Source organism: Anser cygnoides, chromosome 16, assembly GCF_040182565.1.
Source record: "Anser cygnoides isolate HZ-2024a breed goose chromosome 16, Taihu_goose_T2T_genome, whole genome shotgun sequence".
Classification (NCBI taxonomy): domain Eukaryota; kingdom Metazoa; phylum Chordata; class Aves; order Anseriformes; family Anatidae; genus Anser; species Anser cygnoides.
In genome coordinates, this window is record NC_089888.1 from 6,991,546 (window position 1) to 7,013,323 (window position 21,778).

General features: G+C 40.4%; 1 protein-coding gene across 14 annotated transcripts in view; it reads right to left on the reverse strand.

Annotated features, from left to right (window-relative positions):
• DOK5 (docking protein 5) overlaps positions 1-21,778 on the reverse strand; it is a 49,028-nt gene that overhangs the window by 16,947 nt on the left and 10,303 nt on the right. For 12 of the 14 annotated variants that reach the window (XM_048072577.2, XM_066978166.1, XM_066978167.1 and 9 more), the window contains exon 2: positions 8,122-8,229. The exons of the other annotated variants lie outside the window; for them this stretch is intronic. Coding sequence is in view for 11 of the 12 variants with exons in the window: in XM_066978166.1 (XP_066834267.1) it covers positions 8,122-8,229 (108 nt within the window). In the remaining variant the exon portion in view is untranslated. The remainder of the gene's footprint in view (positions 1-8,121; positions 8,230-21,778) is intronic. 14 annotated transcript variants of the gene reach the window in all.

Genomic DNA, 21,778 nt, shown 5'->3' on the forward strand with positions numbered 1-21,778 from the left:
TTTCTTTTGCTTTAGTTCTCCCAGTCAAGAAAATCTCACCACATTACACAGAAGCTCCTCCTTCATCCCATAGCCCACAACAGCAGACATTTCTCCTCTCCCTGCGTGAGGACAGTCAATTTATACTACAATCACTTCAAGGGACCACTAAGGAGTTATCCATAACTCAGGGTGAATAGAAGCACGAGGGCAGATGTCTTGACCAGAAGACAGCATAACACCCAACTGGATTCTCCTTTAGAAATGACTAAATATAGAATTGTGAATATAATGGCCTCATTGTTTTGGAGCTGAGAATAGCAATATTTTTATCCTTCTTATAAAATCCCCTGACAGGCCAGGTAGTTACAAAGAAGTACTTTCCTACAGTAATCTCAAAGGCAGAGTAATATATTCCAATAGAGATTTTCCAAGACGCAGCTCATGCTTGAAATCCCAAAGTTCATCCTTCTGAACACAAAAATTTATTTTCATTTGATTACGCCTTCTCCTACTTGCTCTTCACTCCCTCTAACCACACTGTGTTATGAGGCAGACAATGCAGATTACTGGAGACATTACTTATCCCTTATACATTGCCTTCACAGTATTCACAGAGGTCTATTTTTGCTTTTCTGAGGTATCAACCAGCCGTTTATTCATCTTTCTAAGGGAAAACTGTCCCTGCGTTAACATGAGGCGGAGGATGAAAACAGAGAGCCCACAAGTGTGCCACCGACTGTGGTGTCTGCACGGGCCCAGCTCAGACTGAGGGGCTTGTCCCTGGCCTGCAGGGTGGGCATGTGGGGAAGGGAGAAAGGAAGAAGGGCTGCAGAGACAGGACTGAAGCCATACTCTGAAAAACAGCTAAATTATATATGGAATTTGTTTACATTGTTTCAAGGCTCTAACTCAAGGCTCTTCCTCATCACTTTGTCCCTACCTCTAAGTGCTATGTGCTGGGATAGGTGAAGAGGCAAAGGAGACCAACCCAGTGTAAGTCCACACACTACAGACAGGTGTGGTAAGTCAGTGCCTCCAGGAATCACCTCATGTACTGTGTGAACGCAGAGTGACTGTACTGAAAAGCACTGCTGCCATGTACCACAAACACATTCCTCCTGAGAGCTCTGGCTCACAGCCTATTCAAATAAAATTGCAGGTGATTGCATCCCTTGAGTGATATCCTGAAGATGTACTGAAACCAATAGCGTTGTGTCATTAATTTCACTTATCATCAAACCATTTGTAACTCATGTTTTAGCCATGAACTGGGAGAAAGGGTATTTATATTTGGAGAACTGCTAGCTACAACAATCGGCAGCCTGGGGATTATTTTGTGCTGCACTGACTGCTTCAGAGCTCTTGCATAATGGCATTTCACACCACATGATCTGCAAGTCTTCACATACATCTGAAAACCTCGTGATGGCATTTGTTTCTGTAGAACTTCATGGGCTGAGACCAAAACATCTCACTCAATCGTGAGGGACAGGCAGGCCTCAAGTCTGACCTCTGCCCACCTCCAAATATCTACAGTGACATGCACATAGTTTTGTCTCTTCTCGGCTGGTTTCAGACCAAGGTTTTCTGCAGTACATGATTTAGCACGCACAAAGAAGAGCAGATGGACCAAATGTGGATCTCTAGGAACCTTTCTGAAGGCTATGGCACAAGTGATAGCATCCAGACAAATTCAGTGTTTTGGCTCATGCATGCTTTAGGTCCTGGATACAACCCCGTGGCACCTGATTTTTATGGCTGGCAAAAACAGTCAGTAAGCAGCTGCTCTCTCCTCCTTTTGGGGGCTGAGCTGCTGGAGTTGTCTTCACCTTTCAGAGGTACTCTGAAACAGTACCAGCCCCTTCTTGCAAGACCCATCTTCAGCCAAGAAGCTGTTCCTGCTGCCAAGGCTCAACAGTGCACCTGTGCTCCTGAGGGAGAGCTTGTCTAAAGATCGCTTGTTATTTGACCTGCTGCGTCACCCAGCAAGGTGCTGCAAAATGCCATCATTATCCCAGGTGCCTAAATAGCTTCCCTGTTGCTCACACTTATGCAACAGATGGTTCAAATTGTCTGGCACATATGCACCAAATTCACACTAAGTGGCAGGCTGCTAACGTCCCCTCCGCTGAGCTTTTGGAAAGGAGTCAGAAACAGACACCAAACACCTGCAAGTATTCGAGGCTGAAGTTTTATTTTTTTGCATTTTTGAAATAACTCTCCTCCTGCTAGACTCTTGCAAAAGAATGTTTTCATAGTTAAATACATGTTTGTTTTATTTGTCCGAGATTAGTAAGTAGAGTACCTTCCCTTCCATACTTCTACCTTCCTCTTTACTTTCAGGACTCTTTTACATTAAGATGAAATTCCACATAACTGAAGTACATTTGATCAGATTAAAAACTAAAATACTTGCAGAGCTGTGTGGTAAGAGTCCTGAATCAGGCTCAGGGATTAATCATTCATTTCTCAACCAACAGTACAAACAGACAGAGCTTCACCCTGACCAGATACACTCAAGTAAAAATTCTTCTGTTCCCTTCTAAAACATGCCAGACACACAGTTGACTAAACAGGATCTTAGCAGCACTGTGAATTCAAACGACTGTTTGAATTAGGACATAATTCTCAAATATGGGTAGCCTTTCAGAACAGAACACAAGGGATCATATTTATTGCCTACACAACTGCCACATTCAATGGTTTGCAAGTATCTCATGTTTTAATCTTAATTAAGGACTTTATGCTTCTGTCTCAGCTTGCTGGAAACTCACTCAGTGAGGGCTGCAGACAGAATGCTTCCTGGGACACCCCAGGGAATATTTAGTGGTAAATGCTGCTGCACTAATTCCAGCCCAGCCCTGTTTATGACGCAAGATTGGCCTGTGCACATCTAACTTACTACATATACATAACATACTAAAATTTTATAGAGAGATTATATATACATATAAAATCTACAGCCATGCCCGTATCTCCCTTTATTCAGTGGGAAAATCTCTAGTTTAGAAAAGCTGCTAGTTTTCACTTGTTCAGGTACAGGATTGCACACACCCCGCCATACCCCACCGTATTCCAACGCTGCCTTTTTGAAGAAATTGAAGCCAGAAACAACTCCCAGCTCTAGGGATTCAGTTTTTACCACCGCTCTCAGAAGCTGCTCCTTACCTCAGCAGAGCAGAGGAGCTGTACACAATACCCACGGCTGCTGGTGACCAGCTTTCTGTCCTCGTCCTCCCCTCTGACACATACCTGCCCCCCAGACCTGTGCTGAGCCTTGCTGCATGGCATTACAGTGAAGATACCAAAATACCCTGACAAGTTGCTTTAATTCTTTTAAAGCCTCAAACCAGACATTTCGTTCGTAGTAAGTGATAGCATTCATTAAAACAAATGTTTAACAGCCAGTTATAAGTAGAGTGGTCATACTTTAAACGTTTAATTTGCTACTGGTACAGTTTTGCATTAGCAAGCCTGGAAAACAATTACAAATTACACAATTCAATTTTCCAAATGGATTATTCCATAACTAGACAGAACGACTGTTTAAATTGCTTCTGCTGTTTCAAGGCAAGATTAATACAATCGGATTAAAACTTAGACCCCCTCGAGGAATCAGTGTATTCCTGTCAGCAGTATGCAATTAGTTGGTTTTGTATCGGAATATTAAGGATTCTTCTGACACATTTCAAAATCCAAACTCACTTGGAGAAAGAAGAATTTCTTCATATCCCCAATATTATTTTGCTAAAGCATATAGTAATTTGTGGATGATTGTTTATATTTACCAAATGAAAACTAGACAATTACCTGAAAGGCAATTCTCTGCCCAGATTTTGTAGCCCAGTTCCTAATTATTTTCATTCCCTTGTGGGTCCAAAATGAATTAAGTGGGCAATTTGCTTTGTGTATGCAAATTTCCAGTTCACTTCCTAAGCTACAGATGACTGTTCTCAGATGACCTGTATTTTAGTATGCTTTAACCTTTCCATGTTTAAAAAAAAAGAAAAAGAATGACGTTAGAAAGTATAAAAAGGTCAATATTACACAAAAGGTATTATTTCTTTTGTTGCTTCAAAGTTCCCTGGATAATGACTTTGCCAACTAAGTAAAAGTCTTGATACTTTAGATCACATTTAATAAGAGAGCCAGATATAGATGGGCTTAACTTATAATGACTGGAATGTTTCACATAAAAATAGATGTCTTACGTACATATATGATTTCTAAGGAAGCATATACCCTGACAAGCAAAAGTTAAAATAATTCAAGAGGTGAACATCCAAACCAACTGGACCTAAAGAATGAATTTCCTTTGTTCTAAAATGTACCTCTTAAGCCCAGGTAGCTAATTGTTATCAACCCTCCAGACGGGTTAGAGTCCTCAGACTACTGGCATGGCAAAGGAATGATGATAGCAATGCAAAAAAATCTTTCCCCCATAAAGTGAGTTGAGGAAAGCACCAGCCATGGGGCAGGGAGAAGAAGTGGCATCACATCAGCAAGATGTGAGTGGCAAGGATGTCAAAATTCAGCCTCCAGCATAGGGCTACAGAGCAGGACACAGAAATCACGTGTCCAGATATGAACAACTTGGACCCCCTGGTATGACAGAAACACTGCTGAGCTTGTGACCCAGGCTTCAAATGGGTAAGGGAGAAAACTCGACTCAATGAAGTTGACAAGATGATGTACATCCCAGCCTGTGCCTACTCCGAATCAGTGACTGGTACCGCCATAGTGCCAGAACAAGTGCCCCAGACCCCTTCCACTAATAAATTGAAGTAATATTTGCACTTTAATTCATCACAGAAAAAAGCAACGAAATGAAACAATTTAACACTTCAGTGAAAGAGGCAGGTGCTATTGAAATATTAGCTGCATTCATCATTTTTCATTTTTTACCCTTTACAGTTTGATGATGGATTAAACCCTTCCAGAGATTGATGGGGTGAGCAAGGGCTCCTCAGTTTTCTAGATTTGATGTTGCTTTCAACAGCATTTGAGAACTACTTTAGAACCCAAGTAGGAAGTTAACGACTGTATTTCTGAAACACTGGTAATCTGTTAGTAAGGTTTTCCTCTTACACCATCATCTATCAGACTGAACTACATTCATCCTTAAATTCATTAGCAGCAGCTTTTGACACAGTGACACCTGGCATGTTAACAGGACTGCCTGGGCTCCTCATTTTTAGGATTAATTTTGTCAGAGAGGCTGAGAAGCAGCCTTCTGTCCAAAACTGACAGAATTAGAATAGTCACCAATAGGCTCTGCACACCACCAAGCTATTAGAGCAGCCGCTCTTGCTGACCAGCTGTACATAAAAACAATAGCAGTGACTATTCTGGACCCCCGGAGGGTGTCATGAGCACCAAAGTCCCATTAATATGATACATCAGGAACAGGTGAGAAATAATGTTAATTGAAGACTGCCATATTAAATTTTTTGTTTGATTTTTAATCACTAACTATGCTTTTTACAAGGCCTAGTTCAACTACAGTGCAACACAGAGCAGCAGTGACATGTTCTCCTCTTCCAACACCTCATATTTAAAACTGCTGGAAGTTGCATCCTTCATCACCTTAAAATTTCACACATTTACAAAGCTTTTAAAAAAGAGAAAGTCATTTTAAGCCACGTGTACTCTTCGTAAGTTAACACATTTTAGCCAGAAAATACTAATATTCATTAACTTCAAGTAAGGTTTGTTAAAAATAAGCAGGACCTGTCAACTTTTATAGCTGATGACTCTAGAACTAGACATCCTCAGTTTCCATCACAGTGGAAAAAAAAAATGGGGACACTGCAGAGCCCCATTGCCAAATAGCAACTCTGCAGAAGGACCAACCCACCGCCCTGAGCAATCACACTTGAACAGCTCTGCTTGGTTAGCGCCGTTTCATTTACGGCCTGCCCAGAAGAGCACTAAGTGTGGAGAGCAAACACTGGTGGCATTGCTCCCAGACCAGCTCACAGGAACAGCCACCTCGCTGCCAGTCCTCCTGCACCCCAGGGGCTCCCAGCAAGCTCACCCGCAGGCTGACGCGGTGCTGGGAAGAGACACCTCTCCATTTCCTACACGAGGCTGGCAGAAACCTCAGCATTGTGTGCTGTTAGATCTGCACACCCAGGACCTGAAGTGGACAGAATCTTAGGGGAAGGGCTCAGAGTGACTGAAGCTGGCAATCTAGCTCAGCAAGTCCAAAACAAAATGTGTGTGTATATATTATATATATATATATACACACACATACACGCTCAGACTGATCATCTCAGGTATTTTCAGCACAAGACTCAGACTCCAAGACACCATCTCCCCCCCACACACACAAAAAAGGCAACTTACAAAGTAATCTATTAATTCACTCTAGCTGGAAACAATATTCTTGGAAGCAAACACTGCATTCAAGCAACATACATTCAAGTGTGTTTTATTTTTCCAACAGAGAAGTTTCTCTGCTTACTTCCCCTCAAGACATTTAGGTTGTGGCCTTCATCCTAAAGCAAGCCCTAGATTGGGCTAAATTCTGATAAAAAGCACTTGGCTGAGGTTAGGTGCAAAACATGGTATTTTAAAGATGTCTTATGCTTTGACGTGTCTCAAACCTTCAGCCAAGACTAGGGTTTGCTACACTACCTATTAATAGTACAGATCCGACTATGTATCGTTTCAGAACTTTCAGATTTTGAAAGCTATAAGTACAAATGTTACAGCTACTAAAATAAACAATGAATTCCCAGGGAATGGCTATGGAGTTTGATCATTGTTTATTCCTGTTAAATAAACTAACAGAGGACTCCAGATATAGAAGCAGCAGTAGTTGAACATTGACTTAACTCTAGGCTAAGCTAAAAGGTAATGGGACTTTCATGGTGCTTTGGTCTGCTGGTCCAGATGCAGGAAACTGCTGTTACTTTACGCGTGCGACAAATAAGCAATCACCTACACTACATATCTTCTTGAAAGAAAAAAAATAGTCTGATTTAGACTCCTCTTGGATTTCATATCCATTACCTAATCTGAACCTCAAGCCAGTGAGTGCTGCTAATATATTGCATTAATACAACGGAGGAAATACAGATTTGCATCAATAATTGACAGAACTGTACTAATATAAATGCAATGTTTCACACAGCTGGAAATCGTCTTATACACACTATGCAATCCTCTCACACATCAAATGAAAAAATACACTTCTCATTACTTTTGAAAGTTCCTTAATAAAAATTTGAATGCAGTATTTCTGGGCATGACATACTACAAATAGCCACAGGTTTTATGATCAATCAATTACAAATTACATGGCATGCAGACAGACAAGTCTTGAGTTCAGATTCAGTATTCCCTCAAGATTTCCTCCTAAACGTACGTCAAAGTGAATAAGTGCAGATCAGCCTCAAGCTGAGTTGTGCTCACTGACTCCTAGCAATTTATGCACATAATTCCTAATCTTCTAATATATTAAGCTTTTGCCAACAATGATTATAAATTAAAGGCTTTCTCATTTTCATCTCTGTGCCCAGAAGAATTACACATGTAAAGTCTCAGATGAATATGAAATGTGCACAGAACTCCAGAGAAGTGATTTGAGGGAAAACTACATTCTTTTTAATACCAGTGAATTTAGCAAAGGTTTTCACATCACTGTTCACTGTCTGCACAAGATGGATTTGCATGTTGCCCATCATTTCTGTATCTGTGTAATGTCTTCCCACAGATGCAAAATTCAAGTAAAATGGGAACATCTAAGCACATGGCTTTTTTGAACTCACGTTACTGTGCACGTTTGTTACTGTAATTATGAAGAGTAGTCATTCTGAAGTATTTCAGATCTGATTTTAAAGGAGAAATCATCAAGATGAGGAGAGGAAAGGTCATCTTCTCCAAAAATAGTCATTTTCCATTACCTTAGCAAGATGTTTGCTACAGAGCAGGAAAGCGAATGCTTAGTCTGCCTCTGCTTTACCAAATGAAGGAACATACCAATAGGTTTAGAACCTTGATCATTAAAAAAAAAATAAAACCTTGATTGCTTAAAAAAAATCAGGCCAATTAATATGTGACAACTTCAGATTTTGCTGCTGATTGTATGCAAAAACAAGTCTGAGAAACAAACATATAATCAAGCCTTACCTTGTGATAGCATCTAAAGTAAGCAGCTCGTTCATCTGAGAATTTCTCCAGCCTCTTTGGCCCTTTGCTTGAAGCTTTTTTGAATACTAACCAGCATCTCTGGTAAATCTAGAAACACAAGAGAGTAAACTCGGCATCTCCAATGACTTGAATATCACTAATATTTGCATAGAAGTTAGACTCATAAATCAGATGCTGCTCTGGAGCTAAAATTAATGGCTTTCAGTAGCTTAGACAAAAACTAAGATCAAGCTAACGGACAGTTACATCATATTTCTTTTGAATTACAATACAATCACAAATTCTTTTTAAGACAATGGATGCTTGCATGAAAGGTGCTAACAAGAGCGAGCTGTAATCATCGTGCTTATACATGCAGGGCTTTCTAGGAAGCATTTTTTTCAAAATAAAGTTTTTTTCAACACTTTTCCATGTTAATTTGTTACTGGTTGAATTTGTTACTGTGCTTAAGATGGACATGAGGAAAGCTCGAGCAGACATGTAGGAGTGTATCTTCCACCAGATCAGTGCAATAGATAAAGCTGTATGTGTATCCAGTACATGAAAGAGTAAGGGTGGTTACACAGGGAGAAAGAACTGAATTATTGGCTAATGAAGATGACAGAACATTTAACTGTAGAACCAAGAATTCTGACAAGTGACATTTTGTTTTCAAGGTTCAGCTATTTAAATTCAAGTCACTCAGGACAGATTCTGTCTGTGCAGAGTGGTTAAAAAAAAAATAAATAAACTTTTCCGCACCTGGAGCATTACACCAATTCATTTCTCAAACTTCTGCCCCCATTTCTTTCAGTTTTCCCACCTAGTCCTTAACTGTGCTGCACTTTCTATCATTCTGTTACATTCAAACCTTAGATAACATACTGTCTGCATAGGGAAAAAAAAAAAAAAAGAATTTAAACCTTGCCAACTGTTCACAGCCTACATTTAATCAGTAATTCAAAAGTAACACCTGGTAAGTTAGAAATAAAACTGCCACTAAAATTAGTGTGATTTCAAACAAAAAATTTGATCAGCCATTATCAAGTAGTGCACAGCTCTGGCAGAGCTCCAGGCTAGCACAAATGGACTGCTCAGTGATGAGATCCATCAGAACGTCTCACTGCCTCCAACTAAGTCAGCACCCAACAGGCAACCAGCAAACAAGGTAACTCCATTCTTTAATCCTTTGATGGGTTTCTAACCAATGCATTCAGCACAAAACAATTATGCCCATGAAAAGTAGCTATAACTAAGTAGCTGTGCATGAAAATGATTGCTAGTTGACCAGTTGTGCTTCTTTCACTGGCTTTTAGCTGTTTCTATAAAGCTGTTCAGGGAACCATATTATTCCCCCCAGCTTTATTATTCTGCCGTGCATGTGGACACTCATACTCCTTGCCCACTTGGCTGCAGAAGCATTTAGCATATGGACAGGCTGCTCTGATGCCAGGCACCAGCTGAACCTATCAAGACTTTCTTCCAGTTTTTCAGATTATTGGCCAGTCAACATGTCCTGTTTAATGCAAGGGTTTGAATTGAATTATTCAAGAATTACTAGACACTGACCAAAATGAGAGCTTACTACCAAAAATTCAGATAGGTATCCACTTCTACTGGAAGATACTTTTCTAGATTTGCCTTCTGAGAAAATCTTGTTTGACGTGCCCAGATAATCTCAGCACATCTGACAATAAAAGTTTTCCAACCCTCCCTCCCCCAAAGTTCTTCAAAAGTTTGAAGACTCAGACCTTTTGCTTTCCAAAAACCTACAGTTTTAAAGTTTAGCAATTAGTGAACAGATTGCGTTAGTAATTTGTCACTATACAAACATGAGGATAAGAAATACAACATGATGATGTCCTACTCAGACAATTTGCACTCAGTATCACCTCTTTGGGCCAGTAAGCATCTCAAAGCTGTGGCTGCAACATAGAGCTCAGCAGCACGTGGAATTAGACACCAAACAAGAACCATCTTCTATAAAAACACAGAAATAGAGCTTTGTTCTGCCTTCGGTCAGGTACGAAACCAGGACAGTTATCGCCTTTCCAAATGCCACAGGGAACATAAGTACTATTAACACTCAACTCCACTCAAGCATGGCTGGTGGCTATAAATTGGTGCTACTGGAATTTGTTACTGTAGTTCAACAATGACTAACCCGAGACTAATTCTTGGATTTAGATCAGGATCATGGCACAGCTGGGAGGGGAAAAAAAATCACACCAACTGTTACATGTAAGCACCTCCAAGGATGCAAAAGCCAAATCATCCTCCAATATAAATACTGAGCTTTTGAGTTGTGGTTCTGCTCCCATATTACAACAGTTCTCTATCATAATACAATATGCTAGTGCCTTTAGGACAAAGTCATCCCAACCCAAATAATCACACCTATGAAGAATAAATGTCATTCATAATGCTAACTTGAGTAAACTGGAGGAAAATCAGGTCATAAAGGTTCCTCCTCTGAACTTCGTCCTCTTTCAGTACCAGAGAATCAGGTCTCTCCCCCTGTGGCATCTCTAGGCTAAAGTAAGGCCAAGAGCATTCGTGTTCTGTACTGCCAGGTTAAGGTGTTAAGCTGCTTTTTTGGTCCTAGATTAGGAAAAGCACTTAATGTGAGCTGCAGTTATGTATATAAAGATGGCTGAGGCTCACATCCCTCTGAATTTATCCTCTACTATTCATACTGTACTGCACAGAAAATAAAAGCTTCTTCTTGCATTTAAGAGTGGCATTCTCATCAGAAGAGTTATTCCCCAAAGAACGGGGTAGTTGATGAGTGAAGACGTACATGGCTTGCAGCTAAGAATTAATCACATAGGTACTGAAATGCAATTAGTTAGGTGAGCCATTAACAGACTACCTGCGTAATCAGAAAGACTCCATTGCCCAGTTAATACTATTGCTACTGCATCTTATCCAATGTCACATTTGCACTAAAAATGCTTGCTAAGAATGAAGCATTGTTTACACAGCTAGCTTAACACCAGCAGGAAGCTTGCTTACAGTTTTCAAGGGATAAGCTGTAACAATGAATCCTCAGTTCCCATATATTTTATGCAGCCAGTCACTTTGTCTAAGGAATCATCATTACTCATATGCCATACATCTGCCTCTTTCCAGACTGAAAAATTTAATTGTATGTTTGCATAGTACCTGACTGTGCAATTTGGTGCCACAAATAGGGTTCCTGGATGTTAAATTAATAGAAAGACATTTAAGTCTCTCACAAGAAGAGTTTTCAATTCTTCAAAATGATACAGAGAAATACTAGAAACATCAACAGCCTCTGTTAGACCTTCTTTGCACCACTGACTTCGCTGTGATTCATCCCTCACTAGAGCTTTCTCCAGCATTTCCAGCAACAAAACATATACCGTTATTCGATGTTGTGGGAAAAGGTAAGACAAGGTAAATCATTTAGAGACAGCACTCAAATGCAGCTATATATTGGACTGTAATAGTAGCTAAAATTAGTATAAAGTATTTTGATTTTATTAAAGGTAATGCACAAATTTTGCCTGAATATATATTGTGGTATTTCATTAATATAAGTGATCTGATTGTTAACTCTTGCCTGCTGAGCTTATATAAACAAATTCAAAAAGAAGATGCATCCATTCACTTAAAACCTGCATAGTATTTCATTTTTGAAGATGCTGAGATAATTGCTATCAACAACCTATACTATCACTGTATCATTTCTATGCCCCCATGGCCTGAATACCTTGCAGGTGAACAGCCAGCACTATCTTAACTGAGCATAAACTTCATAATACCCTAAAGCTCTAGAAATAACAAATCCGGCTGAATTTGCCTAGAAGCACTGAAAGCCCTTCAATGCAGTCAACACACAGAAGAGCTGATGATGTGCCCGAGACAGAGAGCTAATCATAGATCCTGTTATGAGCATATACAGAGCAAGTAATCAGGTCCTTGATGCCATCACGATCAAGTAAGTGTCTGAAACTTGTCAGTATTTCTTCAGGTTGACAACAGCACATGAACTGTTTAGGTTGTTAGAGCTGTTTTGACAGCAACAACAAGAACCGGCCCCAAATCCTCTCAGGTGCCTATTCAGCCATGAATACTTAGCTCACTTACCCCTCAAATCAACATTTCCACTACTACTACATGAATAGGAATTAGTTGAAAATACTGCCGCAATTACTTCCACCCCAAACGCTTGGGCTGCCAGTGATTAGATAATCCAAACAGCAAATCAGGATCTGATGTGCTGAGAGGGAACAGCAATAGCTGTCATTTGTATAACACCAAAAACTTCCACAGCTCTCCTTGCAAGATCTTCCAAGAAGCAGGACCTGAAGTTTAATTCAAGCAGCCAAAATTAACACCTCCTTCCTATGGCCTCTTCTGAAAATTTCAGCCTCCAACATCCCATTGAGCGGACAATAACACAAAACATGAGGGAAATAATTTGACTGTTTATGAAGTGGATCATCTGAAACCATATAGGAGATCTAACATGCATGTCCAAGGTCACATCAAATCAGTTCTATTTGTGGCTCCAAGGATCATCTGACATAAATCAGTACCACAACCGAAGTCAAAGAAGGAGTGACTTCAAAAGAATGATGCAATCTGAGTATTTGGATCCCTGCCTCCTCAGTGCAACGCCTTGGAAACCAGGCAGGATTGCTTGGCCGTCCTCATGCTCCTTCAGCTGCTGGAAATACACTGTGAAGCAAAGGAGCTATTAACCCCAGCTGGAACTGGTCAGCATCTGGCTGACTGTAATGGAAAAATTTCTTTTGACTTTCCCAAGTTTCATGGTTCAGATGTGGTTTGAGAATACTCTCATGCAGAGATGGAAACTGAAACCAGAGGCCTGCTGCCCTACGTGAAGGCCCAAACCACTGGTCTGTCCTGGAAGCGTGAGGAGAAAGAGTGGGTGTGAGGAGAGAGAACTCTCGTCTTCACCGCCTCCAAACTGACCAGAGAAGCAAAGCTAAAGAACCAGATTTGAGTTCTTAAAATGCCATTTTTTTTATTACACAAAGAACAAATTATTCTACACAAGAAATAAGTCTCTGAATTCAGCAACTAAAATTTACATTTTGGTCCAAGCAAACTTTAAAGCAACTTTATCCCACCCCTCAGTATTTTGTTCAGCAACATACTTTAAGAAGTTTCTGCAAATAGCCTTCCCCCAAATTTCTAAATATTTGGCTATTTTTCATGCCTTGGGGCAGAGGACCTTAACACTGGCTACTTTTAAAAACTAAGCTGAGGAACTGCATGCCTTCCAGTTCACTAAGGCAAAGCAAGAGTATTTTCCCTTGGACCAAATGATACCCTGCCTTCTTTGTTATTTAATAGGGATACAGAAGTCAGGGACAGTAGTACAAAGTCTCATCTGGCAAATTGTTCTTTTTCAAACAAGAAGTGAGCCTTCAGGGAAAGCTGCCCTATTTTATTTGTGCTGTTTCTTCTGGTCTGCCCTAAAACAAATTCCAATGAGTTACATTTATAGGGACCCTGAACTTGTGGTCAAGTAAACACAAACCTGGCTTTTTTTAAAAAGAGCTAGATTAAAGTGCTATCAAGCAGCTTGGGATGACTATCAGAAAGCCTGGACTATTGCCAGGAACTTGTCTTTTATGACTCTGATAACCTGTAGAAATAGCAAACGTAGCAAAGGCACAGTACAATAACAAGAAGTTTCTCACAGTACATTCTCAATATTTCTGTAGGAAAAAAAATGCTGTCACTTTATCCAAGGCCAGTAGACAGCTCACCCACTGAAGTACCTCAGCTGCATATGGAAAGTCATCTGAATGTTTGTGATGAACTTTGCCAGGAAGTCTCCGCTAGACTTAGTTCTAGATAAAAGAACCCTTCCAACAGGGTCATACAGAAAATTAGCCAGGTAGTATTAAACTATTTGGAACTTAATTCCTGTATTTAAATAAATGTATTAATATTTCACTTTTAATTCAAACTATGGTAAAGAGCCCTGACGTAGAATTCCTAGCCAGAAGCAAATTTTGAGGAGACTGGTCCTACAGCTTTGCATCAACAAAAATATTGCCACATATATAATAGCTTATAACTCTTTTAATTATACTCACCCCTCAGACACTTTTGAAGCAGTAAGCCTCCATTCAGTAGGTGTTTGTGTAAAACTGGGGTACTGCTTTCAATTAAAAGGGTCTAGACATCATCATGATGATGCCTTATGTATCCTGTTGAATGGGATTGTGTGGATCTAGGGAAGATCCCTCATTTTTTCCATAACATCACAAAATGCAAGCGCTTAATTCAAGTGTATTTTTTTCTGTAAAGTTGTGAGTTGACTCTTCTTTTCCAGCCCAGCTTTGACCCTTGCACACTTAATCCCCATATAGTATTGACAGCTGTGTTCAGCTCTATTTAACTCCGAAGAAACACAATGTAAGTAGAAAATGATTACAAGTAGGTGGATTACTAGGAAGAATCACATAGCTGTAAACATATCTAACTTGTACTGAAACGTATTTAGCATGACGTATTCTGCATTTCCAGTGCACAGAAATGCAGACCAGTTCACTGGCTCTGTATAGTAAGGAGCAAAATTGACCACATTGTCTGCAAAGATATAGCTGTACTTGGCAGCAAGACAATTTCACTTTTCCAGAATACCCATTTAATGTTAGTGTGTTATGAGTAAGCTACATTGCATTATTCATTGTGATCAGGTTATAATAACTACATAAATCAAAGTTGGTTTACATCAAGCTATCTTCTCCGGGGGATGAAAGAAAATAATCTAGATTTCACCTTCCCTCGAGAAACACATTTATAGAGACAGACCTCACTCCTCCTTCATACTCAGTATACATTTCCAGAAACAATATTTTACAGTAAGAATTCATCCACAGTTGCTAATAGGGAATGAAATAGCAATATTGTCCCTGTGCCTGTTCAGAATGTACAATATTGCTCAGTATTGCAAAGCTTTTTCCATGAAGTTACAAAATCCAACTTTGGCACTGGCCAGAACTGGCTATAAGAAATGCACAAAAAAAATACTTCGCAGAACTTTGAGTCTATACACCTTGTTTTACACTCAAACGTACTAATGAAAGGCACAGAGAATACCAACTGCTCTAAAACATGAGACATTTTAATCAGTCTTTCCTCTTCAAAAACTCTTCTCTTCTTAGCCCCCTCCCAACCAACTGGAATTGCATCAACCAGAAGTCAGATTTTTGTTAATGATTCAGGCTCAGAACTCAAAGCCATTCCTCTAGCCTTAGTTTAAAACACTGGACAGCTGGATTTGAGCCTGCAGATGCATTCCCACTTCGCACACTAGTTAGAAGGTAACTTTGTTCTACAGAAAAATATTTTTGGTCCTTCATGACTACAGAGGATTAATTCCACATGCAAGATTTACTTACTGCCAAATATCCTCAGTAACCGAAATGCTGTGTGTTGTGATCTAGGGTTCATTGCCTGAGTCACAGCGGGGTGGTGAGAGGTGCAATCTAAGCACAGACAGTAAAATGACTTGCTCAAGATTACTTAACGACTTAGTAAAGGAGCTAGAAAAGGAGCCTTTGTTTTATCTTATGTCTGTACCATGCTCTGTGACAGCAGTTGTTGACAGGGAAGCATGAGCAGAATTTTACAGGTTTTGTTTATAACTGGTATATATTAGTCATTGGTTCATACAAAGGCAGAAACGCTCAACAAAAGTCTTGCCCCTGCTGGCACAGGTCACCTCTGGCAGATTTCAAGATGGGATGTGCTCATTCGAGGATGAGAGGTGATTTCCCAATACATTCTAGCTGGGTAAGAGATTTATTTGTTTAAAGAAAGGGTCCCCAGGAGCATATGAGAACCCTTTCCAGCAAATCACTGCTAATGTCAATACAGTAGTTTAGAAGCAACATCCCCTCTTCAAATTGTTGATGTACTCTGGACACAGACGGTCCAGAGTTCAGAGGTATTTTAATTACAAAACCTGGCCAGATGCTGAAGCACATTCAGTGCTCTCTGCTATACATCTTTGAGGGCTTTGGAAGGGTACCATGAGTTTAGCCCAGTCTGGGCAAAGAAGCCATTAGACTCAGGGGAAGACCTAAAAGACCATTCTGGACCTCAAGGGGTGGGCAAAGGGCTCAGAGCAAGCAGGACACCTGTAGCAGAACAGTGGTATCTGCCACGATGTAAAATGACTATTAAGATGACAGGACTGGGGTTTAGGACTTGCCCACCCACAATGGTATCCTAAGTGTTCTGCAAAGGAATAATTTCTTTCTCATCTCTACTCAGAGCAAGGTGGCTTGAATCTGCAGAAGGAATAAGTAGCAATGCTGCTTGATATGATGTAGGGCAATATAGAAGTTGATTGCATTTTTTTAATTTCTCTAATGACTATCTAGAGTTTCATGGCCTGAAAGATACTAAAAGCAAGACTTGAACTTTCAGTTTACCTTCCCTACAAAAGTCCTATGCTGGATACAGTATCTTTAGAAAGAGAACATTACCTAAAATATCCTTCCACTTTCAGGCCTTCCTTTAATGACTTACACCTTTCACAGTATAGTGGTTTGGGTTTTTGTTTAGAATCTCTCCCCACCCAGACCCCAATACACCAAAAAGGGATAGTTTTGTACAGTGTTAGGTCATTAGAGGAGAGTGCCTCCAAGCACCAAGAAGTATTTACAGTAGAAGCCCTCTCTTGCTAGTGACAGCTTGAAAAAAAAGTCTGACTGGAGCTAAGCATCTGATCTAGTTCCTTAAACACCTGCTAATCTTTATACATGGACACAGTTAATTCTAGGCATGAAACTGGATAGGTGAAAAAAAACAGCCTAGGACTCGTAACTACTAAAAGGAAGAAAAAATAGTAAGGGCTTCAACGCAACCTGCACACTGACCCTGTGCAGCCAGCTCTGGCAGGCTGAGCACTGCAGAGCACAATTGGATGTGCTGCCCTACTGGGTCAGGCCATTAGTGCTGTCCAGCAAATTAACACCATTTAGTACTGTATTAGAATTAGGTAACTGATTAGTAACTTGAAATGACTGCATTGAATTATGGTTTGGGATTTTTTTGTTGCTATCTGACTTGGTTACTTTAATCACATGGCATACAGGGAAAAATAGCATCGATATAGCTCATTAACAGTTCATGAGGCTCACTAATTAGTACATCAGATGAAAAGAGGCTGCAGAGAACGCACATGCTAACCCTTAGTAACAGCCACTCACAGCTGTAACAAGAACACATGCTCGCCTGTTAAAGCAGTGGTAGAGGGATATGCTCTCCTAAACTCTGCTGTCCAGAAGGCCCAGATGGGACTTGCTCCGTGTTTGGAGATAAACTGTACTTGCTCACAAACCCCCAGCTTCAGCCTCCCGTATCACACAGTCTTATAGGACTTGTATTTCACAGATGGACTTGCAGTTTTAAGACTGCACAAAAGAAAGAAGAAAGGCATAAAGTGCACAAAGATCCAGCCTTTATCTCAGGAGAATGTTCTTCAGCAGTGAGCTGCCAGCATCCCAAAGCCAGACATGGGAGAAGGGCTTTAATTTCTCAGTCTTCAGTGACTGACTTGAGCAATTCAGCTGTACCTGTTGCCACCTGCCCACCTGTTAAATGGAGTTAATGATGCTTGCTAAGTGCTGCTTGGAGAGCCACAGATGACAAATGTCCTGCAAGCCCATTTCTGGCCTGCTGTCATTCTTTGCCATTCACTAATTAATTTAACTGCAAGCTTTGGAAAGCATCACAGGTTTGTTTCAACAAATGTAGTTTGCATTACCTCCCACCCCCGTATACACCCTCCACACATCTCACCAACAACTACAGATATCCGTCAGTCCATCACACTGTCCCAACACGAGATAAAGTTATCTTGTTCATTCCGCATTTTTCTTTCACTCCTGACATCAAAGTTATGCAGTGTACCACTGGTCATTCCCCCAACCTCTCTGGAGGTTGGATCAGTTTTACAAATCAAAGCAAATTTACATGAAAGAACAAATAACACTCCCAAGTGAGTCACTGCAAGCTGGGCTTCACCAAAACATAGTGCTACATTAGAACTGACAGAATTACAGCCCATTAAATCATAGTAACAAGCACTTCACCATTGCGTTACAAGATTGCAGCAAAAAATTCAAGTAATTTGGCCTAGACTGCTAGACGGACTGATGCTCTGTTCAAAGCTGCTGCAGGGGAGAGCCCACAGCAGTCAAAACATATTTCCCTTTTCAAGCACTTTAGTGAACTGACTTCAGAGTGATAACCTTAAATGTATTCGGAATTACTGAAGGCATGTGCACAAAAGGATCCAAGTCATAGCAGAGTGCCACCCAAGGGCCAACGATAAGTAAATGGACTCTATCCTTCATATAATCTGATGATCCTCCAGGTAAAAGCTCAGTTGCCCCGCCAGAACTTTTAACGCTATGACTAGATAAAAAATCGTCACCCATTTGTCCCAAAAGTGTCTCCTCTCAAACATCTTGCTTCTCTCCAGAAGAGTCAGCTTTCAGACAGTATATGCTGGAACTTCCACACGTGCTTTTCTCAGTGTTACAAAAACAAAAGTCAGACTACTTTCTAGTAAAAGCATAACTGAGACCAGCTGTTTTTTTGTTAGTTCAATCTTACTTCCAAACAAACATTAAAAGCAGGATTGCAGAACCAGTATTTCCCTGGTACATTTCAACTTCCCTCTCGTTCTTGCAGTCCTCTTGCATTTGCCCAGGCAAATCTACACACCAGCTCAAACAGACAAACCCAACTTCTAGTCATTTGTCATGGCCCACCTGTGTAGTGCTAATTAAGGAAAGAACTCAAGAGTTCATTCACTTTTAGGTAGACCTCCTCCTCATGAAAGTATGGCTGCTGCCTAGAAAGCATCTAGGAAAACATCGCGGGATACTGTCCTAATATGCGCTGCTTCATTTAACAGAGAACAGCCACTTGTATTTTACCATAAGCGCTGTGCCAAGAGTACGCCACTCACTAGTATGCAGTTAATTCAGTGCAATCAGCTATCATCCATCCTCAGTGGTGTACAGCCATTAGTGAGAGCATTAAGACTAATTTCCCTTCGCTGACCATGGGGCATTGATAGTTCCCCAGACAAACATTACTCAGTAAGGAAAGGAACAACTTTATCTTCTACATTAACATTACTGGGGAGAAGTACCACTGAATTTACAGTATTGATATTTTGAATTGAAATGTTATGTTATTTTCAGTAGAGGAAAGGAAAAAAAAAAACACTTCATTCTAATAGCTTGAACTTTCACTGGTATTTCTGACAGCACTTGATGAAGTCAGACAAGAAGATAATAGGAGCAGTCCATCAACTTCAATGGTATACCTAAAACTACAGAAACTTCAAATTAAGATGTCAGTCCCAGGTGCAGACCCTACATCTGTTACTTTCTTTCAAGTGTCTCCATAAACACTGCAAAATGTTAATTTATCACTGATGCAGCTTCAGAGTAATGCCCATACACACAGCAGGAGAATTATCTTCGCACTGAAACAGATTCATGATGAAACAGCATCAAAATCAGGAATGACTAGAACTTCACTCGTTTGTAAGTGGGTTTTTCTTTCCCTGTGTTTGCAGTCATTCCTGGCATACCTTTTCACATGCCTAGCAGCAGTCACCTCCAGGAAACTTACAGACCTCTCTCTGTCTGACAGTGAAAGAGCAAATAGTGAGAATGAAGAACTGGAAACCGCAACTGGCAGAAGATGGGGGCATTGTTCAAGATAAAGGCAGAAGAACAAAGGTGTTCTGGACAGGTTTGCATTAGACTTGTTAAAGTGAAAACTTCATAACAAGGTGGCAAGTGGGTAAGAACAGCTTGTTTACTAATTACCACAGTTTATGGAAAAAGGTAAACTTGGAGTCTCAGAGTTTTGCTTAAAAAATGCTAAGCCCGTCTTCCAAAGAAAGACATGAAGAGTTATTTAGTGGAAAACATATGCTAGAAAGCACAATAAAAGCTGTTTCTACTCCTAAAATGGGCGGCCACCAAAATGGGAATTTCCGACTCCAAATCATGATCTGCACAGTCTCCCACCTTGTCTTTCAGAGAAACACTGGAGAAGTTCTTAGGCCTGGTTTCTGCTTTTTGTTTGTTTTGTTGGGGAGATGACAGGACACCGTGCAAGGTGAGGAGCAGCTGCTGAATAATGAGCTCTCTGCAACACAACTTGGCTTTGAGGATCTTTGCTTCAGCTCCAGAGATAACCCCTATCACGACAGCGACTGCCTTGGCTTCAAGTCACATTAACTTTGTGCCAGAGGAAATCCAAAGGGGACTTGCTTTTGGGTTGACAGACCTAATGCCAGCAGCCAGACAGAGCTGCATTTGGCCTGCTGATACTCCTCCCTGCCTAGCCCGGGGTAGAGGCTCACACTTTCTAAGCAATGTTCTGGATCCTATCCCTGCCACCACCACCAAGTTCCAAGCAGCAAGAAATTTTAATATCCGCGAATATGTTCCAACACCTTATTTAACAGTTTTCTAAAAATACAAATCCAACAGGCTTAATATCTTGCAGGTTGAAGTTGGTACATATGAAATCTGTTCAATTTTTCTCTCTTGATACTTCCAGACTGAAAGGAGCCAAATAGGCAAATGCTAGAGTTTGATTACTAAAGCTGCTTCAAGCGTAGATAGATATAGGCAGACAACTTTTCCTTCTCCTGCCCCCTGCAACTCTTACATCATTCTTGTTTCCAGTTTTCACAGCTCTTACTCTAAAATCCTCGTGCTAACTCTCTGGCACGCTTATTCAAGCGCCACTCTCTTTAACCATATGGTTCTAGTCCTGCAGATTGTCTCTCTCCCACCTTACCTCTCCTCCTACAGGGTTTCACAGAAACATTGCTATGCAAAACTTGTAAATGTATATGTCATTTTACATGTTCAACACCAATCTTCTCAATGAAGTTTCTACAGAAGTCAGTTTTATTAAAATCACGAACAGAAAACACTGAAAATTCCCTCTATTTTCAGTTTCTCATAATTTTATATACCAATGAAACTTTGGGCTAAGAAATTTAAAATGGTCAAGTGTACAAGTCCAAAACTTTTGCATAAAGTTTTCCCAAACTTCTAAGTAGGAAACAGGAGTTCTTCCATCCAGTCCTAAAGCAAATGTATGCATCAATGCCATGCTTCCTGAGGAACAGTCTGCAGTCTGTTAGGCTGTTCTTTTGTTGTGCTCTCCTTAAATCTAGCACGTGGCCGCCATCCAACACGAAAATTCTCAGGCAATACTCAAATACAGAAGAGATTAAAGTTCTCCTGATTTTTTTTTTCTGATTTTTAAATATCAAAAAAGTATTTAATATTACAAATAAAGCATTAATCAAGGTAAGCAACCCAGAAACCTAAAAACTAATTGAGTTTTTAAATCAGTCCAGAAATATCTAAGTACATCTCATGTTATTCCACTTGCATGCTTCCTAGAAACCAGCACCTAGTTACAAAGCTGTGAAGAAGTTGGCTCCCTTCTTTGCCCTCCTAAAGGCTGAACTATTAAAAGTTCCTATTCTGGGGTCGGCCAGGAGAGCCCTAGTTCTGCACTGGAGGACACCACTTATATCACATTCCTTCACACTGACGTGATTAGAGTTTTTGGGCTAGTCAGA